The sequence below is a fragment of the Salvelinus alpinus genome, chromosome 9, assembly GCF_045679555.1.
Source record: "Salvelinus alpinus chromosome 9, SLU_Salpinus.1, whole genome shotgun sequence".
NCBI classification, from domain to species: domain Eukaryota; kingdom Metazoa; phylum Chordata; class Actinopteri; order Salmoniformes; family Salmonidae; genus Salvelinus; species Salvelinus alpinus.
In genome coordinates this window covers 68,520,379-68,531,866 of record NC_092094.1, presented here as the reverse complement: position 1 = coordinate 68,531,866, position 11,488 = coordinate 68,520,379, and the positions used below count along the sequence as shown (strand labels likewise).

Below are 11,488 nucleotides of genomic sequence, written 5' to 3'. Positions count from 1 at the left end.
TGTCCCAAGTCAATAATGGCATAATCGGTGGACTGTCTTTTCCCCCCCAACGCAGTTAAGCTATTCAGAGTGCGGTTATACTACGCTCCCATTGGTTAGCTAGCGTTGGCTCACTCACAGGCATCAGCGCAGAGACAGTGGCCTTCCAAGGTAAGGATGGAAAGTGTAATTTAACAATTAGCTGCCGACCGGAATGCAGGTCTATTATTATCATGTTTGGTAACATTTGCCATTGGATTTATTTTCAGAGTTAAAATAAGTTTTATAAATGTTTCAGAACTCTGCTGAATTCCCTCAATTGAAGGTCAGTTAACATAGGCTACTTAACTTAAAATACCGAGCTGGTAACGTTATCATTAGTAGTCTTATCAGGTAAAAACATGTGCTTATTATTCATAATTTGTCAAATATTTATTAGCTAATCATTGTCGAATACGCTATGCAACAGCCATTGAATCTGTCTTTAATCGTTAAGGGACGTTAATGGCTAGCTCTGTCCACGACATTATGTTATTATATTTTGAAATATAAGGGCAAATTTTATTCATTGACTGACATTTCGCGACATTTATTCATTGACTGACATTCATTGACTGGTATTTCACTTCCGGACTTGGTGAGCGCTCAAAGCGTTGTACAACAAGCGTGATTTTGGCTTAACTGCGTTGGGAAAAGGGAAGACGTGGGTGGACTTGCGGCTATTTGCGAGTGTACCCATAGAAGCAACGCAGGAAGTAAAATCATAGAACCATAGAACTAAAAGCAGGAAGTATACCCATCAACCTGTAATTTGATTTGTTGAATTAACTCAATTGCCGTTACAAAAAATACATTCCATTGCATGAGCCACGTCAGTTAGCATCAATTGAATTAACATTCTACATTACCAGGCAGCCATTGAGAACGTACCCATGAGTTTACCAGTGAAATTACCATGGTTAGTGGTTCCAATGGCGTTGTATTCATTATATTTCTATAATTTTAACCACGCCCCAATTATCTCACAGTAACCAATGAAACTGATGCGCCAACGCGCCTGCTCGGTGGATGATAACACGTGGTTCTTGGCAAATAACGCAGATGCACGCATTGCTTCAATAATGGCGAACGATGGATACAATTCTTCGTTGTGTCTACCCTGCGTTTTCTCGCCAAAATCACGCCAATACCTAGCTTCATTTGCCCAAGATGGCAGACTCCGTATATGGAACACAGATAGTAAAATACTTCATCAAGAATACGTGCCTTCAGCCCATTTGAGTGCCACTTGTACCTGCATAGTTTGGGGACCATGCCGAATCTCCAAGGTATGTGTGGGGGAGGCATAGCCATAGGCCCGGGTGAGCCTGCAACGAAATAACTTTCTAATAACTAAATCAAATGTCTGTATGAAAATATTTACTATATTCGATGTATACTTGTGGTGAAGTATCATCTTTAGTCGTTTACCATTATGTTATGCGGACTGCGTAGCAAAGTAATTACCAAGTTAGCTTCGTTAGCAACGAGCTAAAGTTAGTTACAGCAACTGTCCTGCAGGACGCACATGTTTTTCGCACATGGTGGTCGCCCCAAAAATTTGCCACAAATCTCTTTTTGAAGGTGTCATGATTCTTACCAAAAAGGGACTTTTCAGTAAAACGAATGCGTTTGGTGACAACCAGTAATAATGAGTTTATTTCAAATATGAACACGTTAAAAGTAGCTAGCTATCTCCTTAGCGAACCGTAAAGGGTAACTGTACCTAGCTAGGTTAGCTCCTCTAGTTAGCTATTCATCGTAAATGACGCAGATTCACATTTCCAAATCCTTATTTTTACTACCTCAATGGTTTACTTTGCACAAGTTAACCGTAACACAGAACAATATACGAATAACTTAATTATTTTAATAGCATTGAGTTTTACTAAATTAGTTTGACTCCTCCACGTGTAAAGGGCTTTATAAATACATTTGATTGACAATTTCCTAGCCAACTAACGTTGTGACTTACGCACCGACAATTTACCTAACTAAGTATGACAAAGTGCATTGTACCCCCAAATCAGCATTCCACGGCCAATGTTCCTAGTCTTTTTAAATTGTCACAAACTCTAAGAACAACCTGTAGGAAAACCCTTTTTGGTTCGTTATTGAACCTTTAAACCCAACTAGTTATTTGGTGAAGTGTTCCTGGAACCAGAAAGAACCAAATAACCCATTGTAGTTCTAGGTAGGATACGTTTTTAAATCTAAAAGTGTACCTAGATGCTAGCCTATTGTCCACATGTGACATTGTGTGATTTGTGACCGTAAGTCTTTGATAACAATATACTTTTGTGATTTAGCAGATGCTTTTGATGTTGTCTAGTCTCATTATTTCAGATTCTTGTCAATGCCAGGTTTAAACTGCAACACTATGGAAATTCAGACCACCCATAGATGAGGCCTTCAAAACAGAAGAGGAAAACTGAAGTCCTGTGTCAAAGTTGATAAAAAAAACTAAGACTGTATTCTTTTACTTCAGGAGGGACCTCGGAGGAAGAAGAGGAAATCAGAGGCAGGGCATGTGGAGGAGTTGGCGGATCTGTTGGCTCTGGGAACGGTGGCGGGCAGCATTATCATTTACAGCGCAGTGAAGGGGGCACTGCACTGCACACTGGTAAGGACTGGGATGTAGCACGACTTTCGTTGACAATTTGGGAAGTACAAAAAATCATATTCAGATGAATGTTGCTTGCCCAATGCAACTAAATGGTTGACTTTGTGGTTAGACATGGTACTTTAAAAAATATGTATTATAGACTGCAGTGACAAGTCACGGGTTAAAGTTCTGTCACTGCGATGGATTTCCATGAAATGCATTTGAGGTTATTTTTTAGATCAGTGTAGATCGGCAACAATTTAATTGTTCCCTTAAAATCAGGGACTGATTTAGACCTGGGACGTCAGCTCTGTGCAATTAATTATTCGGTAGGACAGAACCAACAGGCTCCTGACCTTGTAGGTTAAGAGTTGAATACCCCTGAAATAGCCCATGCTTTTTCCAATATGTTTAAAATAAGCTAAACATTTGAATAGTTAGTTATTGGGCCCATTTTTGGAGGTCGAAGTTATATTTTAGATCAGGGGTGTCAAAGTCAAATGGACGGAGGGCCAAATAAAAAATTTAGCTACAAGCCGAGGGCCGGACTGTTCGAATGTTCATTGAAAAATGTCAGAAATGTCGGTGCTCTCATCCACAGCCAAGGAATATGCAATGAAATCTTTTCCCTTTTTCACAAGCTGCTCTTTTAGATTGATGGACAACTGGTCTACTCTCTCGGCAATGGTGTTTCTGCTCAGACTCACATTTAAAAAGAGTTGCCTTTTTTCTGGGCAAACTTCGTCACAAACTTTAATCATGCAGTTTTTGATGAAATCCCCCTCCGTAAATGGCCGGGCTGATTTAGCGATCTCTTCTGCCAAAATAAAACTGGCCTTGACAGCAGCCTGGCCTTGTGATTTGGCTTTTTTGAACAGAGCCTGTCGAGATTTGAGGCCTCGTTTTAATTCCTCTGCCTTTTGTAGCCTTTGTTCCATGTCCATATTCTTGTTTTTGTCCGCGTGTTTCGTTTCATAATGTCGTCTCAGATTATACTCTTTCAGTACCGCCACACTTTCTCCACACAGAAGACACACAGGTTTTCCAGCTACCTCCGTGAACATATACTCCGACTCCCACCTTGTTTGAAACCCCCGGTTCTCAGTGTCCACCTTCCGTTTTGCCATTTTTGATGGGTATCTGAAAGTTAATTTTACTGTGATGCTGACGACTGCTGTGCCAATAAATATTGAAATGAAGCAGCCTACTGCTCGGTGCGTCACCGTTGCATTGTGGGAAATGTAGTATTGGTGCGTGTAAAAGATCTGCGGGCTGCCGGCTTGCTGCGGTCTGCGGGCCGGTTCTAATAATAAATCAAGATCATCCCAGGGGCCGTAAAAAACCTTCTCGCGGGCCGGATGTGGCCCGCGGGCCTTGACTCTGACATATGTGTTTTAGATGGTGTCCGCATCCTTTTATTTGTTAAAACATGAGTAGAATGTCTAAGTCACCGGAACTTAGCTTCTCAGTCCTTCAACATATCAATTATCCCGGGGAGGACCCCGCATCTACAAAGCATGGGGACTGGAATTGGTCACACTTGCAGTTTAATACATGTACAAAATCATCCTTTTCCCTAAAAGCATGATGGTCATAACCTTCTTACATGAATGGGGAGGTTAACTTGGCCCAAGATAATCGAGCTGAGAACGACTTTAAGGAAAATTCCAAGCAAAAACTCTTAGTATTTGTCCATTGTTGACACGGTCCCAAATTGTTTTGCTTGTCAGCCCTTAACTTTGAAAATAGAAATCATCCCTGTATGATGCGTTCATTTCCAGTATTGGGATTGTTTTTGTAATTTCACAATTACTTTTTTGTCATCAACCTTGCATCTCAGGTAATATATAATTATTATTGACATGTCTGATACTATGTTTTTATCCAAACTGAACCGTATGAATAATTTCCTTGGAGTGAAATGTTCTCTCACGTTAAAGCTCATATTTGACCTCTGCTCTTCCCAGGATGGAGGTCACAATGGCGGAGTGAACTGTGTTGAGTGGCACCCCGAGGACGGCCTGCTCTACAGCGGCTCAGACGACTCATACATCGTAGAGTGGGACCTGCAGACAAGCAAGACCCGCTGGTGGGTACCTTCCCTTTCCGTGTTTGTAGAAATCAGTCACTTAAACAGTGGTCTAAATTCAGAAGGTATTTCTCTGCGATAGTCTATGGCTTAGCAGCAACACCTTTTTAGGAGTTTAAAGGTCTGTCCTCCACCACAGGTTTCTCTTGCTGTAGGTATCAGTTAGTTAATGCGCGACTACATTCACAATCAAAGTGCATTTGAAATTTGTTATGGTGCGTCAACCTGGTAATTCTAATTTGTGTAAATTTCGATATCCAGGAGAAAAAGAAAAACGATGGTCTAGCCACTCAAAGGCTATTTGACCTGGTTAGGTCAGGTGGAACTTGGTGTAGGGTATAGAACAGTGGGTAACAGACTGCTTACAAAGGCAAATGTCCCAGAGGAATCAAAGCATCAGGAAAAATAGTTACATTGTGCATCTGTATCAATGCACTTGGTGATTTAGAATTTAGTTAACCTTTGTGTTGGGTGGTGTAGCTGTAATTGCCGCCGCCCCCCAGCACACATGTATACACGTGTTGGTTAAAACCTGTCCCACTGCCCATTGACACTCCAATCCTATATTTTCTCTCCCCCACTCAATTCAATAAACAATATGGTGGTAGGAATGTCTTATTTTATGGAAGACTCATTAATTGTCACTTTTCTCAACAGTAAGTGGAAGGCGGACCGTGCGTCAGTGACCAGTCTGTGTGTGAGTCCTGATGGCAAACTGCTGCTCTCAGCGGGACAGACCATCAAGATGTGGGACCTCAAGACCAAGGAGGTGTACCGGGTAAGTTAGTGGGACCTGTCCAGCAGTGACATGGCCTACATTCACATGAATTCATCATGCTACTATCCAGGGGAACTGACACACCAAGGGTCCTATCCTCACCTTTTAGTTAATTTACAGCGCATTTGGACAGTATTCAAACACCTAGATTTGATTCACATTTTGTTACGTCCTTCAAAAATGGATAATTGTTTTTTCCCCGTCAGTCTACATACAATACCGCATAATGACAAAGGAAAAACGGGTTTAGGCATTTTTGCAAATGTAAAAAAAAAAGATATATAAAAAAAATATTCAAATGTACAAATGTTTTCAGACCCTTTACTCAGTACTTTGGCAGTGGTTACAGCCTCTAGTCTGCTTGGGTATGACTACAATCTTGGCACACCTGTATTTGGGAGTTTCTTCCATTCTCTTCTGCAGATCCACTCAAGCTCTGTCAGGTTGGATGGGGAGTGTCGCTGCACAGCTATTTTCAGGTCTCCAGAGATGTTCGATCGGGTTCAAGTCCAGGCTCTGGCAAGGCCACTCAAGGACATTCATTGACAAGTCCTGAAGCCTCCTGCTTTGTCTATGCTGTGTGCTTAGGGTTGTTGGAAGGTGGACCTTCGCCCCCTGTCTGAGGTCCTGAGTGCTACTTAGCAGGTTTTCATCAAGGATTTCTGTACTTTGCTCCGTTCATCTTTCTCTCGATCCTGACTAGTCTCCCAGTATCTGCCACTGAAAAACATCCCCACAGCATGCTGCCACCACGCGTCACCGTAGGGATGATGCTAGATTTCCTCCAGATGTGACGCTTGGCATTCAGGACAAACAAAGAGTTTAATCTTGGTTTCATCAGACCAGAGAATGTTTCTCATGGTCCGACTGTCTTTAGATACCCTTTGGCAAACTCCAAGTGGGCTGTCATGTTCCTTTTGCTGAGGAGTGGCTTTCATCTGGGCACTCTACCATAAAGGCCTGATTGGTAGAGTGCTGCAGAGATGGTTGTCCTTCTGGAAGGTTCTCCCATCTCCACAAAGGAACTCTGGACCATCGGGTTCTTGGTCACCTTTCTGACCGAGGCCCTTCTCCCCCGATTGCGCAGTTTGTCTGGGCGCCCAGCTCTTGGTGGTTCCAAACTTCTTCGGTGTAAGAATGATGGAGGCAACTGTTCTTGGGCACCTTCAATGCTGAAGAATAAAATAATGGTGCCCTTGCCCAGATCTGTTTTGACACAATCCTGTCTCGGAGATGTACGGACGATTCCTTAAACCTCATGGCTTGGTTTTTGCTCTGACGTGCACCGTCAACTGTGAGACCTTATATAGACAGTTGTGTGCCTTTCAAAATCATGTCCAATCAATTCAATTTACCACCGGTGGACTCCGATCAAGTTGTAGAAACATCTCAAGGATGATCAATGGAAACAGGATGCACCTGAGCTCAATTTTGAGTTTCAGAGAAAAGGGTCTGTATGGTTGTGTAAATAAGGTTGTTTGTGTGTATGAACTCGGCAAAAAAAAAACATCCTCACTGTCAACTGTTTTCAGCAAACGTGTAAATATTTGTATGAACATAAGATTCAACAACTGAACAAGTTCCATGTGTCCCTGAACAAATGGCTGGTTCAAAATCAAAAGTAAGTCACTATCTGGTGTGGCCACCAGCTGCTTTAAGTACTGCAGTATGACTGCACCAGATTTGCCAGTTCTTACTGTGAGATGTTACCCTAGTCTTCCATGGCACCTGCAAGTTCCAGGACATTTCTGGGGGCAATGGCCCTAGCCCTCAAACTCCGATCCAACAGGTCCCAGGCGTGCTCAATGAGATTGAGATTTGGGCTCTTCGCTTCCATGGCAGAACACTGACCTTCCTGTCTTGCAGGAAATCACACACAGAATGAGCAGTATGGCTGGTGGCATTGTCATGTCAGGATGAGCCTGCAGGAAGGGTACCACATGAGGGAGGAGGATGTCTTCCCTGTAACGCACAGCGTTGAGATTGCCTGCAATGACAACAAGCTCTGTCGATGATGCTGTGACACACTCCCTTTTGATAATCACTCCGCTTGAAAGGGGGAAAAAAATTCACTCTGATCCGGTGGAAATGTCAAAATAGGCTTACCTGATTACTTATCCCTTGTGCAAAAACAATGTTTCAAGGTCCCTGCAGACAGGCCATGTGTAGGCAATGTGATTTATAGGTTATTTATTTTTGTCTGGATATTTTTTTTACCTGCAGACTGCAATGTTATTTGTTGCCCTTTATGTGGGCTATTTTTACTAAATGGCAATAGTTACAAATATATAAAAGTATCATTTTAATTTAGAATTGATTAACTTCTTATGGCTGAAATCCCGTTAACGGGATCGACTTGACAACAGCCAGTGGAAGTGCAGGGCGCCAAATTCAAACAGAAATCTCATAATTAAAATTCCTCAAACATACAAGTATTTTGCACCATTTTAAAGATAAACTTGTTGTTAATCCCACCACATTGTCCGATTTCAAAAAGGCTTTACGACGAAAACATACCATGCGATTATGTTAGGTCAGTGCCAAGTCACAGAAAAACACAGCCATTTTTTCAGCCAAAGAGGAGTCACAAAAAGCAGAAAGAGATAAAATTAATCACTAACCTTTAGTGATCACTAACCTTCAGATGACACTCATAGGACTTCATGTTACACAATACATGTATGTTTTGTTGGATAAAGTTCATATTTATATCCAAAAATATCAGTTTACATTGGCGCGTTATGTTCAGTAATGTTTTGCCTCCGAAACATCCGGTGATTTTGCAGAGAGCCACATCTTTTTACAGAAATACTCATAAACATTGCTGAAAGATACAACTGTTATGCATGGAATTTTAGATCCACTTCTCCTTAATGCAACCGCTGTGTCAGATTACAAAAAAGCTTTACGGAAAAAGCACACCATGCAATAATGGGTACAGCGTTCAGGCACCAAAACAAGCCATACAGATACCCGCCATGTTGTGGAGTCAACAGAAGTCAGAAATAACATTTATAAATATTCACTTACCTTTGATCTTCATCAGAATGCACTCCCAAGAATCCCAGTTCCACAATAAATGTTTGTTTTGTTCGATAACGTCCATTTGTTGATATACCTCCTTTTTGTTAGTTTAGTTCACAAATCCAAATTCACAAGGTGCAGGCTAGACAAAGTAAAAAAAAAAAATTATATTCCATTACAGTTTGTAGAAACATGTCAAACGATGTATAGAATCAGTCTTTAGGATGTTTTTAACATAAATCTTCACTGTTTCAACCAGAGAATTCCTTTGACTTTAGAAAGGAAAAGGAAAGCAGCTACCTCTCACGGGCGCACACCTGACTGAGCTCATGGCATTCTGCCAGACCTCTTACTCAATCAGCTCTTATTCTCTCCTTCATAGTAGAAGCCTGAAACAAGGTTCTAAAGACTGTTAACATCTAGTGGAAGCCTTAGGAAGTGCAATAGCCAATTACCTGCAACTTCAGGAGCGTAATGACAGTGTGCTAAGACCAGCAGCGGGAGGAGGTTCGGGTCGGGAACAGGTTTTTTCCTCTTCTGGTTAAGTTATATTGGTCTCTGGCTCCTTGAGTAATTTGTCATTTTTAATTGCAGTGCTTAACGCATCATACAACCTCAGTAGTCTACATATTAATGATTTTATTAAAACAGGTTGTCTATATATGGAAAAATAAATGTTTTCAAATTTCAACCTACCGATTGGTCGACAAATTGTCTGGCACAGCCCCCCCTCTCCCCCAGTCACTGGTTAAGACTGTGTCCTCTTATGGCACTTATATCTGACACGGGCACAGGGAAGAAGTCCATATTCATCTCTATTCAGGGAGGAAAAAGGCTGGTTCATGCTATAGGCCCATCAAGCAGAATATCTTTCTATGTGGGAGTGTTACCACTCTAGTACTGTTCCAGCAGTGTCAGATTTGGGTCGCGTTCAGTAGGTAACAAAACAGAAACGCAGAGGTAGTACTTGGCCAATAAGAAAGCCTCTTTGTTGCAGATCATTTTCTGTTGTGTCCTAATGAACACGATCCAGATCAGTGATTACCTCACAGAGGAGGAAATTATTCAAACCTCCCCCTTCTCTGTGCTACGGATCCCTTTTACGGGATCATTTTCCTAAACAACCGCTAGAATTGCAGGGCGCCAAATGCAAAAAATATTTATAATCATGCAATCACAAGTGAAAAATACCAAAACACAGCTTAGCTTGTTGTTAATCCACCTATCGTGTCAGATTTTGAAAATATACTTTACGGCGAAAGAAATCCAAGCTTTTGTGAGTGTAGCAATCAATGCTATAACGGCTAGCCCCAAATTAGCAGGGTCACGAAAGTCAGAAAAGCAATAACATTAATCGCTTAGATAATCTTCGGGTGTTTGCACTCACGAGACTCCGTTACACAACAAATGTTCTTTTTGTTCGATAAATATTACTTTTATCACAAAAAACGCCATTTGGGTTGCGCGTTATGTTCAGAAAACCAAAGCCTTGTTCCGTTCGACAAATTCCAAAAAGTATCCGTAATGGTCGTAGAAACATGTCAAATGTTTTTTATAATCAACCCTCAGGTTGTTTTTAACAAACATAATCGATTATATTTCAACCGGACCTTAACCTATTCATTAACTTAAGTATTATCGTTTTTGGCTAAAAAAAAATACCCATTTGAAACTGCCTATTTCTCAGCCCCCGAAACTAGAATATGCATATAATAGTCAGATTAGGATAGAAACACTTTCCAAAACTGTCCCAAAAAAGTGCCTCTTTTTTTGAAACCTCTGTTCTTATGCATGCCTATCATTCATTTAAAGGGATATCAACCAGATTCCTTTTTCTATGGCTTCCCTAAGGTGTCAACAGTCTTTAGACATAGTTTCAGGCTTTTATTTTGAGAAATTAGTGAGAACGATCACATTGCGTAAGTGGATAGGTGGGGGCTCTCAGTGAGTTCTGCGCAACAGAGAAAGGCAGCCATTGTTTCTCCCAGTCCTATTGAAAAACCAACACTCCCGGTTGATATATTATCGAATATATATTTGAAAAACAACCTGAGGAATGATTATAAAAAAACATTTGACATGTTTCTGTGGACATTATGGATATTATTTGGAATTTCCGTCTGCGTTGTCGTGACCGCTTTTCCTGTGGATTTCTGAGGATAACACGCCAAACGAACGGAGGTGTTTGGATATAAAAAATAATCTTTATGGAACAAAAGGAACATTTGTTGTCTAACTGGGAGTCTCGTGAGTGAAAACATCCAAAGATCATCAAAGGTAAACAATGAATTTGATTGCTTTTCTGATTTTCGTGACCAAGTTACCTGATGCTAAGTGTACTTAATGTTTTGTCGAGTGATCGATAACTTAATCAAACGCTTGTATTGCTTTCGCTGTAAACCATAATTTCAAAATCCGAGACAGGTGGATTAACAAAAGGCTAAGCTGTGTTTTGCAATATTGCACTTGTGATTTCATGAATATGAATATTTTTTTGTAATTTTATTTGACTCTGGCGCTATGCTATTCATCGTTGCTGATGACAATTATACCGGAATGGGTGGATCAGAAAGGTTAAGAGACAAAAGGAAAATGGACAGCTCCTAGAGTGCAGGAACTATTTGGAGGACACCTGACTACTTTTGAAAAACCGCATTAATTTTTCAAAATAAAAGCCTGAAACTATGTCTTAAGTCTGGTCACAGCCTGAGGAAGCCATTGGAAAAGGAATCTGGTTGATACCCCTTTAAATGGAAGAAAGACGGCCCAGGAAACAAAAATAAAAAAAATCGCTTCCGTGTTATATTTTCTCAGGTTTTCGTCTGCAGAATACGTTTTGTTATACCCACAGACAGTATTTCGACAGTTTTGGAAACTTTGGAATGTTTTCTATCCTAATCTGTAAATTATATGCATATTCTACGATCTGGGCCAGAGAAAATGTCCGTTTACCTTGGGAACAATATTTTAAGAA

The 11,488-nt window shown here is 40.9% G+C and overlaps 1 protein-coding gene across 1 annotated transcript in view; it reads left to right on the top strand.

The window, feature by feature from the left end:
• The first annotated feature begins 1,047 nt into the window (after positions 1–1,047).
• LOC139530513 (WD repeat-containing protein 43-like) overlaps positions 1,048–11,488 on the top strand; it is a 53,607-nt gene continuing 43,166 nt past the window's right edge. Inside the window, exons 1-4 of the mRNA XM_071327002.1 lie at positions 1,048–1,307; positions 2,507–2,641; positions 4,591–4,712; positions 5,370–5,490. Coding sequence (XP_071183103.1) covers positions 1,101–1,307; positions 2,507–2,641; positions 4,591–4,712; positions 5,370–5,490 — 585 coding nt within the window. The 5' untranslated portion in view covers positions 1,048–1,100. The remainder of the gene's footprint in view (positions 1,308–2,506; positions 2,642–4,590; positions 4,713–5,369; positions 5,491–11,488) is intronic.